Source organism: Papilio xuthus, unplaced genomic scaffold (genome assembly GCF_000836235.2).
Source record: "Papilio xuthus unplaced genomic scaffold, Pxut_1.1 DF826961.1, whole genome shotgun sequence".
Classification (NCBI taxonomy): Eukaryota; Metazoa; Arthropoda; class Insecta; order Lepidoptera; family Papilionidae; genus Papilio; species Papilio xuthus.
The window spans coordinates 402,423-417,901 of record NW_013531688.1 but is presented as its reverse complement, the minus strand read 5'-3'; the positions used below and the strand labels follow the sequence as shown (position 1 = coordinate 417,901).

The 15,479-nt window shown below is 35.4% G+C and overlaps 1 protein-coding gene across 5 annotated transcripts in view; it reads right to left on the bottom strand.

Moving 5' to 3' along the window:
- Positions 1-1,261: 1,261 nt before the first annotated feature.
- hth (Meis homeobox homothorax) overlaps positions 1,262-15,479 on the bottom strand; it is a 210,078-nt gene continuing 195,860 nt past the window's right edge. For 3 of the 5 annotated variants that reach the window (XM_013315320.1, XM_013315321.1, XM_013315322.1), the window contains exons 11-13: positions 8,139-8,197; positions 4,280-4,474; positions 1,262-3,981 (exon numbers count right to left, since the gene is read on the bottom strand). In XM_013315320.1, coding sequence (XP_013170774.1) covers positions 4,302-4,474; positions 8,139-8,197 — 232 coding nt within the window. In that variant the 3' untranslated portion in view covers positions 1,262-3,981; positions 4,280-4,301. The remainder of the gene's footprint in view (positions 3,982-4,279; positions 4,475-8,138; positions 8,198-15,479) is intronic. The other 2 variants (XM_013315323.1, XM_013315324.1) reach the window with 1 other exon arrangement.

The window sequence follows — 15,479 nt, the reverse complement described above, 5'->3', positions numbered from 1 at the left end:
TATTTTAGATCAATAGAGTAAAAACTGATATAGAATGTAGAAAGTTATGAAAAGTCGGAAAAGTTTATTGGCGACTCTAAATGATATATGATAAAATTAGGAAATCTAAAGGAGTTTATGAAAAGACATTCCTTTCGAATGCGTCAAGTGCGTTACAAGCATCTTGAGAACCTTATGTAGGTGATTATTAATGACTTACTAAATAACACTAATTCTTAAACTCTTCGTTTAAACTTTATATAAGCATTAATTTAATTTTCTTGAAATTACAGATTTTCGTAAAATTAATAAATATTGTAATATTTACAAAAGTAGTGACAGCCCTACGCACGCGTCACTGGACTCGTCCCGGCGTGCCATTACTCACTGTCGGCCGCCATTTTCGACGCGCCACGCCCGCTACGCTGCTACGCTGTAGCTGCAAGCTCGTAGCCACCGTTTGCGATTGCGGCTATCTTTGTACTTTAATTACTGTTTAATGGATAAGGTATTTTAATTTAAATTTAATATTTATAGCTAATTTAAACTTATTAGTATTATATTATTTATATAAATTAAATTAAATATTCTTTTTTTTAAATAATTGAGCAACTTTGAAGAATCATATTATTAACATAATTTAAAGTTATGGATGAAATGAAAACTTCATACTTAGAACTTTATTAACAATGTTCCTGCACTCCTGGTAGTTTTAATGCATCAGCACTTTATAGTCGGGCTTTAAGAGTTATTCCGCTGCATCTGTTCTTCTAGTAAGTTAAAAGGGGTGATATCTCTTGCACACCTGACGACCCGCCTCTCGTTATAAGACACTTACTTTGTTCTCAACTCCCTACCTACTTTTTGCCAGCTCAAGTTTGTTGGCTATTAAAGATGTGTTTCTTTGTAACCAAATTTTTTAAGAACTACTATTTTTATAATTATTTATGTGTTTTAACAGTTTAATTCCCCTACTGTAAAATTTGTAAATAAGACGTGTTTGGTTGTGTTTTATTAAACAAAATAATCACTTTGTACTACACTATCATTTGATATTTGAAATGTTTCTAAAAAAATACTTTCTTCAGTACTGTTTGTTTTTAAATGTGATGTACGAGCCATGGATTTCTGAAAACAAAACCTCCGTATGAAACATATTGTTATATCTGTTTTGTCAAAGATAATGAGAGACATCAATATGTGTTATACAGAGATTTCGGTCTCAAGAACCCACGGTAAATGGGTTCTAAGAGTGAAATGAAACGAAAAGTTTTTTTTTTGTTTTTAATATTTTTTACACAATTCGTAGCATTCATAATGCCGACACATCCCTCCTGACAGTACGTCTCGACAGCGTGCTGATTGCAGTTAATATGTAAACAGGACAATCGCATATCTCTCGTTATATGTTACATGTACCTTCGCCAATAAAACACAATACAAATATATAATTAATATTTTACTTCGAGAGTTAGCTGATGTGTTCCGCTGCGAGACGACCTTATGTATTCGTTAGTTTTTAGGCTATATGTACAATAATTCCATGACTTTCAAACGTTATGTATAATACATATAAAGAGAAAAATCAAAATAAAATTCTCCAATTAATACATTAATACCTAACAGCTACTTTAAGACTTTCCTCTTAATAAAATATATTACACGCCATGTAATTAACAATTATAATAATAATAGGGAAATATTAACAAAGACCAGCGTTTCAAAAGTAAAAGTCCGTTTTTCATAGTTCAAACATCTTTCCTTTTTTTAATACTGAAACTTCACTGGAAACAAACGACTTTTATACAAAGGAAAGTGATTCAATTCGATGATATATTTACAAAGAATTAACAAAAAGATATCCAAAGTATTATTAGATGCGATAAGGTTGTTTATAGATATATAAATTACTAAGATTTATAAAGTGTATTTATTTAATAAAAAACAAAATTGACATATCTATTGATCGAGTTTAATTCATTTGCATTGTTACAAACAATTTAAAATAATAGTGTTTACTTTACTATTAATTATTATATCTAATATAAAGAATCAAGAATCTAAAATAAACAACCGCATCGCATAACTTTGTGAAAGAAATATTACAATTATTTTCTAGTATAAAGCTTGATCTCGGATAACTTTTTAACGCTATTTAATTTATATCATAGCTATTTAGGACCAATTTTGACAATTATAGCTCCCATTCGTATACATGGCTAAGGCTTGTAATGCGTAGCATTACATTTATAAAAGTTACAGTGGACCACTTAAATAAACAATTTACATTGTAAAATAAAACTGTAAAAAAAGACATTGGTCATTTTTTATTACAATAAATCAAAAGTGAAATTAATTATAATTAATAGTTAATTGTGAAAGAAGAAGCAATCCACGTAACCTTTATATTAATAGACAAGACGCGCCAAAACCAAAATTGACAGCTCCTGTCACAATTGTCCCGCACATCTGACAGTTGACGTTTTATTTGGTTTTGGGCAAAGACAATATGAGAACGGCCATTTTGTTACAACAGATGCACAGATAACGGAGTAATCTAAAGTGTATTTAAAGCAAACTAAAGGTAACAGTTATAGAACATAGATTTAAATGTAACTAAATTAATAACATACGGATTTGCCCGCGTTTTTATCCCTTCAGGCTTAAAATGGCCGCTCCCATTAAAAGCGGATTTCAATTCGAGTTATGAAGCTCAATCGATTATCAGTCAAGAAAAATCTCACAAACCTCGCTTTGTATATGTATGACATTTAAAAGGGCTACAAATAAAATAAAATATATCTTTTGTAGCCTTCACACTACAAAGAGGTTTGAACATCCGCGACGACAGGTACTCGTTACGTCCGAGACGAACCGCGCCATCTATCGACACAAAATAGAGCTAAAAATCTCATCGACTTTAACATTGTAAAATATCATTATTTTCATCGTATACATCGGTTACAAATTGTGCTACATTATTGAACACCAAGGCAAGGTGAAACTACAATATTTCCATTTCCAATATCATAATAATAAATATATAATATATATATGTATGTATATAATATATACATAATTCAAAGATATGTATATCGACCTGTAAAGCAAAATCACAAAACTACAGCGCGGGCGATGAAACAAAGTTCCGAGAAATTGACGTTCAATATAGAAGTATATTTGAGCTCACAAATTCACTAGGGTCACAGATTTGGATAAATTAATTTATAAGTAAATGAAAAAAACAAGTCACAGGCCGGAGAACTCTTATAAGAATTTAGTGTGACCCAATTTATTTTGTCTATTAAAGGCGCAATTCTATTTATTTGCGACGTTACGTCTTTGATGTCTAAAGTCCTGTGCAAATCTATGTGACCGGTGAGAAAATTTATTACTGAATAAAATTGCTTAATAAATTTAAATAGACTCATATATTTTGGTCGTCATCGTCAACATTAAGTATGTAATGAAATTGAAAAATGAAACCTATAATATTCTATTACATATTAAAAAAAACTCCTTTACAAAACAAAATGTCCCACTCTATCGACCCCGGTACATCCAATGATAGTTACAACTTACAACTATTTAATTATTTATTTATATTTACGTAATAACAATACACAATTAGCTATAAATATTTATACGATAACAATCAAACGGGTTTATTGTTACATTTCCTTGCTCCATACATCATACCGAGTGATGATATCGTATTTTATTTATATGTAGGTGATTGCACCGTCGACTATGTTACAGCGTCCGTGTCACTCCGCGTCATCATTTACATTAATTTAAACATTAAAGTTGACTTTAAATCTTAATTTAGGAGATCGTATACTGTTTCAATATTACAAAACGTATCGCATTATGTACATGTAGCATCGTTCTCCTGTTTGTTCGTGCCACGAGGTCGCGCGGCGAGCGGCTCGGCGAGCGGCGCGGCGAGCAGGGTCGCCGCAGCCGCCCGCGACGCTCCACCTAGCGCCGTGTTATACAAATCTGAAACAATAAATACACATGTAAATAACCGCTATATTACTCGCGTAACGTCTTTAACAGTGGTAGACAAGTGGTAGGTAATACCAAGACCGCACAGAAGACATGCATGCAGTAAGGGGAATTATTCTCTATCCGTGCGTCTCCTTCTCCGTCGATTTTAGGTAGGTAAAGTATCTGCTATTGTGGATGTCTGTGGGCAGAGGTAAATTCGCCTTTTTAGCGAATAAAGTGACCGCTTGCACGTTTGCCAGCTTATAAAATAAAAAGTGAGAAACAGGTGGTTTTGTTTGATACTTACATGTACAAGAGTGTCGCGTGCATTAAAGATGGTGTCCGTAGTACTCTGCGGGATAGTGCGCGTAGCCCTGGTGGAAGGCGGGGTCTGTGGGCGGCCTGTGCATCATCTGCTGCCCCTCCATCATATAGCCCATCGTCGCCTCCGGGCTGTACGCGCCGCTCGGGCCCGCGTGCGGGAACACTGCCGGGTAGAACACTGAACGGTTAATTAGACCTGCTGTTGTTGACAATGCTAAAAGACTTGCTTATAACAATTTAATAATAATAAAATATAATATCGTACGTAGCATTTGATAAATAATGTCAGTATTGTTAATTGAGTTCCGTGTTCGACATAGAAAAATTTGTGCAAGAAAAAAAATGTTATTCGTAAAATAGCCGACGTCGCTATTGGAAGCCGCTCGATTTTACCACAAAACTGTTATGCCTTCCGGTGGCAATATATCCCGGGGATTATCAATCGTAAACTAATGGTGTTCGTCCATTATAGACGCCGATTTCCGCCTTCGTCGTGGGGTCTTTATGGTGGCACGCGCCATTGCCCCACGAGAGTTGCGAACAAACACAACTCCAGTCTAATGTCTTGTTCGAAATGACTTTACAAAAAAACTCTACGCTACAATTTGTCAATACACTCAGAATAATTCTATAAAACTTTTTTAATGCCATCCTTTCTATTCTTTTCACGTCGTTACGTGACTTTTCCTACTATTTGTAGATATTATTCAAGTAAAAGAAATTTCTATTAAGAAAAGGATTGGAATTTGTACATCTAAACTAACGATAGTTTTAGAATAATGTCTTTTCTTTTTTATGAACCTAGAATTGGATTTATTTGGGTTAATAGATTTCTTTTTCAAACAATAAGCGCACAATTTTCTTTATTGGCACAAAGACAAATTATCTCACTCATATGTATTTTGTTTAATAGAACATAAGATATAAAATGAATTCGGTATTTGTACGAAAAATAAGATCGGGATAGTGTGACCGATGACGCGTAGATCCCACTTTCAAACTAGGAAGACAGGAAACAATAAAGGATCCCCCGGGACGTCGGTAGTGGCCCGACCCCGCGCTACCAGGAAACTATGATTTAGTAGGCGATAATCTTCACGAACGTCCTTGACGTTATTGTCAATGTATCGTACTGGAGCAGTAGCGAGGAAGCACTAGTTCTAATCAAGTCCGTACGGACGCCATGTCATTCCTCTGGCGTTTGTCATTGTTAAGTGAATTGATATTTATAATATAACATATTAATTAATGAAATATACGAGGGACTGATATATTGTATGAGGTATGGATTTACACAATGCATATACAATTTAATAATGCACCCATTTCAGTTGTTTATATAATGCAAATATTTATGGACTAAAGGAAACATAAAATTATCATAAAAGATGTTTTCAAAGTTAAATTGAAGCATGGATATTACTTGATTTCATTTTCGATGCATACATATATGAAATTTTGTACGAGCACATTGTCTTAAGTACCAGGGCGACAGACGGGTAGCGGTGTACTAAACATACAGGACATAAAGCAGGGAGAATTCTAAATTTCCCGAGCGGATGCGCACTCCGCCAAGTTTGCCGACGACGGAAAATGGAAAAACCGGAGGGTAGGATAGATGGAAAATTGTTTTGGCAATCGACTAAAGAAAACGGCCACCGCATTTCCTGTGGTCAAACCGAGCTCTTTTCCAATCGCCGGGACTTCGAGTTATGTATTCCTAGTGAGTTTGTCGTACCATGTTTTACTTGAAATTTTAAACTTCTCGCACGGTGCATCAATTTGCTTTATGGCTTGTTCTATGAATATTATTTGTAGCTTTTACGAACAATATAGAGTACAAAAATGAAACAAGATAGTGTGGTACTTAAGTATCGATATGATTAACAAATATCGATAAATATCGATTATTGAGTTGCTCCATTTACTAAGTTAAATATCTTCAATTGTTTTTTTTATTTTAATTTATGGCGTGAAAAATGTTGCTATTAGTTTAATTGCGTGTGTATCGAGGGCTAGGGCTGTCATCGACGCATCGATACGGGAATAACTCGGCACTCAACAAACATGCCTGTCAGTACATACATACATACGGCGAACGTAGCGAGGCGCGCTAATGAATTTATTATAAGGGCATAAATTGCAGTGTGATGCGACGCCATTACCCGCCGCCTGTAAATTACAATTCGTTCGATGGCCGCGCCCCGATATTTCCTGCGATCGTTTATTGAGCTTTTCGCGCGGATTAAATCGCTTCGTGCAGTTTATTAAAAACGCCGAGTGCCTCGCGGACAGATAATTTGCAGTCCAATGACACGGATTTTAATAAAATATTATGTCTAATAAGTAATGAATACACTACAGAAATATTGATTTAAATTAAAAAAAATCACGAGTCACCCCTAACTTAGAGTACGCTCTAAGCCCGGTGGGGACGTATAGTGAGCTCATGATGATGATGATGACATTTAAAAAAATAGATAAACAATCTTTTAAGGTTACTGAAGTCAGTGATGTAAAATTTTAGTATTCCGTCTTTATATCTAGGGATGTTAAAAATTGTCCTCTAGACCCTACCCGTTAGAAAGGCAATGTAACATCGGTTAATTTAAATGAATTGCTATCGTGTGATATATAAAAAATTCAAAGACAAAAAGAGATGTAATCCTCTCATAGGCGAAGTAACACACATCGCGATAGAGCCGGGGGAGATGAAGGGGAGGCGAGGGCGATCGGAGGAGTCGGGGGAGGGGGCAGAGTGATGGATAGCCCGGGACGGGTCAACGAATTCGGACATTATTCTTTTTTACCCTTCTTGCGTTCCATTCGCAAGAGTAAGCCCTTTTTCTGCGACGTCCTTTTTTCCCCTCTTCCCGCTTGGCGGCGGAATGTTTTGCGTCCCGGGAGCGTTTTATGGAGTGAGCGCAACAATTACAAAGTAAAAATGGAATTGGCCGTTTGTAATTCAACTCGGCTGTGGACGGGAGATAAGATCGATGTGCCGGATATGTGATCGAGTTCATAGTGATGTTCTATTGATTATTATTAGGTATCGATAATTTTAAATCGATTAATGGGTAACATGGATTAAGAAATTTTAAAAACAAAATTCAAACACTTTTAGAATATTATAATTTCGTATTAATAATTAAATAATTTATAAATATGCTGAGATATGTAAATATCAGATTGGCAGAAGAAAATACTCTACAATGCTATTAAGCTAACCAAAAAACGAAATCCCCTTTCTAATATACAAGTTAAATCCGTAGGAATTAGCGCTCGGGCGAGGTAATGCGACAAAAGCTTTGGTGCAATTTCCTTGATCCAATCATTATTCACATCGCAGCTGTGTCTTTGTGTTGACCAAATGCCTGTAGTGCCTGTAGTGCCCCGAGCGCCTCCGGGACACGTCCGAGTACGCTCAGGTGTCTGCATTATGCAGGGCCGTATGCGGTCAGTGAAACTTAATTTCGTACATCAAAGTTGCCTCTGCCGCTAGAGAATTTCAATAAGACTTTGAAGGTTTGCCATTTTACGTTTTGTATGTGTTACGTTTATATCTACACTATATTAAAGAATAAATGGTTTGTATGTTTGTAACGAATGAACTTTAAAATTACAGGATAAACTTCAAAAATTAGTTTGCTATTAGAAAGTTACTTTATACGTAAGTAGCGTAGACTATATTTATTATAAGATTTTTTTTAATTCTGCGCGGACGATGCGCGGGTAAGTTCTATATTTATTATTGTAAGCAGTAGTAGGTACCAATAGTAACAAACAAATTATTTTCGTACGCTAAATAATGTAAACATATAGATGTATAAGAAAAATGTTACCTGCTCTATTCGACTGGTCTATCATTGGCTGCACTATCCTGCGTCTCGCGTTAATAAACCTGCGGACAAACAAACAAATGTTTTATATATATAGAAATAAACACATGAAAAACATTAGAAAGTATGTAGTTTTATATTATTTAAACTTAATTTGAACAGAAGTATTTTAATTAAGTACTTATTATGGATATTTGGGGTATGTTTATGTATTTTAACCTTTTGCGAGCTATCCTTGTTTTAAGACAAAGAAGTTTACTTTACCCGGTTGTCGTTGAGTAAGTATTAAAGTTTAATATCCATGCAATTACTTGCCGGCAGGAGTAACACGTCTGAATAAGTAACGCCGGGGGCGGCGGTGCATTCCCAAATTAACTGTCAGTACGGATCCCGGTTCCAGGGTCCCGGTGCCGGTCGACTGATATCCCGATTGCTTTGTGATTCGATTTATTTTTCGTATAATACGACGTGTGTTTTTATCGATATTTCAACTGATTGCTTATTGGTTATGATATTTAATTAACGTACGCACTTCAAAGAAATTGAAGTGATCGATTTATCGTTAAAATAAATGCCAATTTATGACGTTATTTGCGTATTTTTAAAGACTGTCTGTTTAAACAGACACAAGAAATTGCTATCATATTTATCTTCCTAATCCTAAAACTAATAATATAATATTAGGTGCGCAACTAAGTTCTCCTGTTTATCAGTAGATAGCTCTAGCAGTAAGAGCTGGTCGATTTTGACATATCCAAAACGTCATGAACCAAGCTTAGACATGTGGTAAACAAACCGATGCGACACATGAGTGATTTTGACTTCGCATTATATACTTCTGGTCAAGTAAAAATGTCGAATTTCGTGCCAAACAATCGTCATTTGCGGGAAGTGTTGATTTTCTTTTTTCATTACTATACTAAACTATATAATACTAAACTAAAATCTTCGGATCATTTGTTTAATTATAACAAAACTTTTTTTAATCTTTAATGAAAATATTAACAAATTTGAAAGGTAGGATCACACTGGACCCTACAACGATTGTATCCCCAAAGGGAGGTAATTGCCACGAAACATGGCGTCGCGTCCGTTGCGACTAATGTATTGTTAATATCTAGATTAGTTCATTAACTCTTCATCCGGCAGCGCAGCTTCGGCCCTCGGGGAGGGGGGATGGAAAAACGGCCCCAACTTTCTCAACCCTTAGGGTGAATTTGCTAAATCGCCTTGTGTATTAATTCTGACAGCAATAATTGTTATGGCAGTGCATTTTAAACGACAATATGTCGCTAAGTAATGAGATTGTACGCAATTATATATTTTGTGACAGAGTGTCGTAACGTTGAAGCGTTACAAACGTAATTTATCGTAAAACAACTTGTGTTAATATTTGTGTTCTAATTTATAAAAAACGTCTGCGTTTATTTGAACAATATCCATAAGAAATATTTTTCGGTTAAAATTTTGACAATCAATTGACATATATGTTATTAAAATATTGTTATTTAAGATCTATAAAACATTCTTACGTATAAACAATATTTTTATAGAACAAACAAGCTGTCACCACGTCTCCGTCCGCGATGACTTAAAAAAAGGTAATTATGTGTTCTTTTAGACTATGTTCTACATATATGCAAAATTTCATGGAGATCCGTTCAGCCGTTCTGGAGATATCTTCTAACAAATAGCCATTCATCCATTCAGACATTCGCGTTTATAATATTAGTAAGATTTAAATAATATTCATTTAAATGCATATGAGAGTGCAGATGTGGTATGTTACAAAAAGATTACGTCATATTTGTATAACATCACAAATGATTTATTAACGCATTACAAAATTAATAAACAGAAAATCTGAATGCATTCAAAATGTAGACAACAAAACGCGTTCAAACCGATATGAAATAATCCTTCGAATGCGACGCGAAATTTGCATTTGTATAATATGTATTATTTTATTTGTATCGTAATGGCCAACCCCTGATAACCGGAGGCTCGTAAATCATAACACTCTGGATTTGTTAATTTCGCGCCGGCGGCGGCGGCGGCGGGCGAAGGGTTAACATGACTAGTGTCAAATGGCCAATACTAGTGATGGGACATGAATAGAAAAAATATTATAATGATTATTTATCTTTAAATGAAATAATTGTTTATGTTTTTTTTATAAAAGAAAATGAACAGAAATAAAAATTAGACGAAATAAAATTACTTAGTACTAGTTTGCTGGCCACATAACATCGTGGGTTTGATTTAAAAAAAAACATTAAATTTAATTTAAAAATATCGGTAAGAGTGCTATCACTCACATCCCTTGACAAACATAATGCGTTGTAGATGCATCGTAAAATGCACTCAAAAAATGAGCTTTAATGATAAATGCATTTTATATGCAAATCCGACTAATTATAATGAGATTTAAGCGTCGTATGAAATAGGATAGCGCACGCCCCAATCTGAGGGGAATCGTCTGACTTATCTTAAACGCTCCTTTCTCTACGAAGTCACTGCCAGGGTTCCTCTGAGATTGCGTTAAATGTAAAGTTTAGATATAATATAATCTTATAGTAATTAAATTTCTAGGCATTTTACCCTGAAAAAGTCTAAAAAACCAAAAATCAATTCTATGAAGCACTAAACAGATTTCTGACTTGACTTGATTTATCAAGAAGATAAGATTGGTGGACGATTTTAATAAAGAGAAGTACAATTGATTTAATGTGAAGTGGCAGCTATCAGAAGTCAGAGGTACGTAGTGCTAGGTGAGGGGTACGGGGTGCGTGTTGCGGGGCGCGGGGGGCGCAGTCGTAAGTTATTCGAAACATACCGGTGCGTGTATCGGAACGCTTTCGCGACGTAATTGATAGGCGACTGGCATTAACATAATACTGTACAAGCCGCCCCGTACGCCGCGGGGGAACTTATGTCCGCCATTTTTATTAGCCCATACACTCGAGCGACAAATACCTTCTGATAATCGGGGCCACTCGAGCTCATGATACCCTGGTACGATATCTGATATAACTATTATTATTATTGTGAGATTTCGCCCGCTTTCCTCTAAATAGGAAAAGTTAAAAGGGCCATTTAGGTCGCCGAACACGTCCGTCGGATTCGACCGGTGCGGGTAGGCCCGGGGAAATGCGGCAACAATCCCGAGTATATAGCACAAAGTAAAATTTAATTTCGCTCTAAGTTTTCAGATTTTAATTACCTGAAAGCGAATTAAACGAGCGAGGGGTTGAGTGGAATTTTCTTCGCTGTAATTCTACGAATTTTCAACAACGAGAAGTCGTTAATAATTAACTGTTACAAGAATAAGCAGCGCCCTCTCTGTGAGCGATGCATAATGAAAACTCTAAACGGTAACGTTTCGTGTTTTAATTTCTAAATGCGCACATATAAATAATTTTAACTTACGTTCCTTTCTGCCACATAAATAAGCAAATAAAAATACACAAAAGAAAAATAAATCGCATAACGTTAAAATAAATGAACCATTAACGAAACGTAAATATAGTTGCCGGTGTTAGAGCGGTCGGCAGAGGAACGCGGCCGCGCGTCGATATCCATCATTTTTTATCTGTGCCGATTGTTTTTCTAATCGTTATAAAATAAACAGACACCGGTATTTATGATTCATATATCTGTAAAAGGTAACACTGTTAAAAGTACTACACACAACTATCTTTGACCGTTGAACTTACAAAGGTTTTAAAACGTAGTGTATAAGGAAATCAAATAATATCTACTAGTCTTGCTAAAAATTCCAATATCTGAATAAACAAATAAAAACTTTTCAAAAGATTTTGAATTCTAGATCCATCTCTAGCAGGGTGTTTACCTTTTACGTAGTATTAAGCACGACTTTGTTTTAAAAATAATAACAAAAACAATCCAAAAATCAGTTGCAGCTTCCCCTTCCCGGTTCAGTACAGTTAGGCAGAACAAACAAAGGGCAGGTGGGCGCGAGTGAGGTATTACCGCCGGCTATAAATTCCGTTTTTCCCTAATTAAGGTTTAATTCCCGAGGATCGGGGGTCTCCGTGCCGTCCGGAACTTGTCGCATTGTTCCATCTAAATTATAGTTTATTTAAAGTTAGATTATGTTATTGGTTGTTTGGGGAAAACTCATTTGAAGTTAATTCGTTTAAATTTAAAGTAACCTACCCTTTAAACACATTTGTAACTGACACAGAGTTGTTAAATGCCTACTAATCAATTGTTTAAGTTACGATTTAATTTAAAAATTAAATGAATTGTGGTTAATTTTGTACATACAATTTCTAATTATAAAAGCTTTGGACAAAGTCCTAAAACTTTTATCAGTCCGGCCGGGGCCCAAAGTAATCCCAACTACCAGGATGACATAGCTTATCGCCGGTCACCGAGTCGCCAAATGAACGCATTAGTTTTCATAAGGCCCCGAGATAGGCCGCCGCGCTGGTATTCTAGCGTTGTACTAAATGCTACAGTATGATGTTTATATTACAACGTTTATTCTGTTTTAATATCTTTATGTATCTAATAGAACTTACTATATACAAAAAAAATTAAATTTTATGTTGCTACACATTTTTTTTATATTATATCATAAGGTGGCAAACGAGCGAGTGGCCACCTGAAATCGCTAAAATAACATAGTGACCGTTGCCCATAGACATACGCAATTGCGTAGTCGTTGTCTACCTTTAATCGACGGAGGAGAGGATGCACAGATAGAAAATATTTTCCCTTTCCATTCATCCTCTCATCCGTAAAGTCCACTTCCACTTACCTTCCTTTCCTTATAAGAAAAGGGAGGGGGAGGGAAAGAGGACTAAATTAGGCCTTCGGGACGCTCACTCATCAGACGAAACGCGGAATATCTTCCACTTCACGCCTGTCTTCTGTGTGGTTATATATTAGTAGAGTTATGTTTAAATTTATGTAAATATTACTTGTATGAGAAGAAAGTTTTGTATGTACTTTGGATAGAAAATACAGGCACCGCAGTGTCGCATAGAGCGAGGCAAAACATCGGGAAAACTGGTAATTCATTACTATCAACTTGTTTTTCCTGTCGTCAGTTTGTCTGAAACTACGTCTCTATTCGTAAGAGTTACGATTGGGGACAAATGTGCCTTAGCCGGCGTTAAGAGGGTTAAATTATGTCCGGACAATCTGTCAATAGCGAATTTGGCGCCAAAAAACTTTTCTAAATGATACGATATCATTGTTCATTCTATACAAATGGAAGAAAGTTAAAATGTTTTATCTTATTTTACAGAAGGTCAGCGTTTTTTACTTTTGTAATTTATAAATTGTTGACAGCAACTATGATAATTTAAAACTTGTAACAATAGTTGAGAATTATTGTAGATTAAACATGTAATAAAGTTTTATCATGATTATTAATAATATATTAACGATTCTCTAACGACTATGTAACCCTGGTGACTTTCTCTTGGGTGTACGTAGATAACCTGACAGGTTTTATGTCTATCGCCTAAGTGGTAAAGATATCGACACTTTATTGGAAATTTAGAAAATCATATAACCACAGTTCAGGATAAAAATCAATTTCTGATTAGATTTAATTAAAATTAATTCGTGTTTTTAAAACCAGATAACAGCGCGTTGATTTTCCATCTAGTTTTATCTTATATGGATGGATGGATTCTGTTAGAAGGTATCTTTGGAACGTCTGCATAGATCTCTTTGAAATTTAACATAGATGGAGAACATGGTTTGGAAGAACACACAAGTTACTAATTACGTAAAATTTAAGTTATTTTTTACTTAACTGATATAAAAACGGCTTAACACTCACGTATATTCGTCCGGTGGCGGCACCAACTAGTTTCGAATCCTACGGGGGCCCTTCATCAGGATGAGTGGTACTGGTATTATTATATATACCCCGATGGGCTCGAAACTAGTCGGTGCCGCCACCGGACGAATATACGTGAGTGTTTAGCCGTGTTTATATATCAGTTTAGTATAATGTCTCACGAAAGTTTGAATAATTTAATATTTTTTACTTGATAAAATTTTTAATGCTGGTGGTCAACCACTACTGGTTATAATTGAGAAATAATGATTTAAAAGCATCAAAAGAAAAAGGTCAATTCGTTGTATTATTGTAATACAAGTTGAGATGGATAGTTTCGCAATAGTTGATATAGAAGGGTGAATAATTCAAGTGATCTGACACAATTGAACAAACAAAGATCCCTTAAATCCACTGCAGACAGACAGATCATGTTCTGCCACAAGACGGATTTGACCGCTGAGCTGTTTACAAGATGTATTGACTTTGATGTCGTATTATCATCAATTTTTATGATCTAGTTTGTAGCTATTTGTCAATTTACCTAGTATTTATTACAGGTTAAAAGTAAAATTATATTTAAATGTGAAATAACACATTTTCAATCGAATTACACATTCTTTACTTATTTATAAAGTCGTCTTTTGTTATGAAATTAGCGGAAAAATAACATGAGTGTTAATAACGTTAAGGATATTTATTTTGTACGTTATACGAACATTGGTATGAAAACAATGGCCTGCGAGAGTCCAGTATCACGTACAAATTCGTCTAATCCACGGCCCCCTCGGCGGACGATAAATATTTTTCATGAAATCCCAGAGCCGCGACGACGCATAGAAACTGCCCTAAATCAGGCAATTATAGGTGCGACCAGTAAATATTATAACCAAGGGATCAGAACGTTTCAAATAAGTATTGTCGAGGAAAGTGTCCGTTAATATTATAGCTACGGAAGACTGCTCGGTGATTACCAATCGTCTGATAATGTGTAGCGTTGTTTAAAACTAGTGCTGTGATCACCTTCTCTTTTGACTCTATTCTAGTTTAATCTAATCATCAAGATTATTCATCTGTTGTATGCAGCAACTTTTGCTACTGGAAAAAAATAACGGACACATTTTAAACATTTCACTGACGTTTCTTTAGAATAAAATTAATGTTTTTTTGTATTTATAGTCAAATCAGACCATGCAATGAAGGTGTGCCATAAAATCATTTTATTTGTGTTACCAGATCGCCTCGAAATAATCCTAGTAGTAAAATCAGCAGCAGAGGTCATAAAAATTAACGACAAATCGTTACAACCAGTAATCAACTGGGAGGGCATAAACACGTTGGCAAAAATCGACCTCGTAAATAACGAATGCGCAAATGCTTCATTTTAAGGAAAGCGGCTCCTTAATCCGCTGTACGCCTGGTAGCTTGGTAGTAATTACGTCGCGCAATATATCGCCAGTTCGACCCTCTCGACCTCCCGAGTCTCCCGGACCTCCCGGACCCCGTACCTCATCAGACCGAGC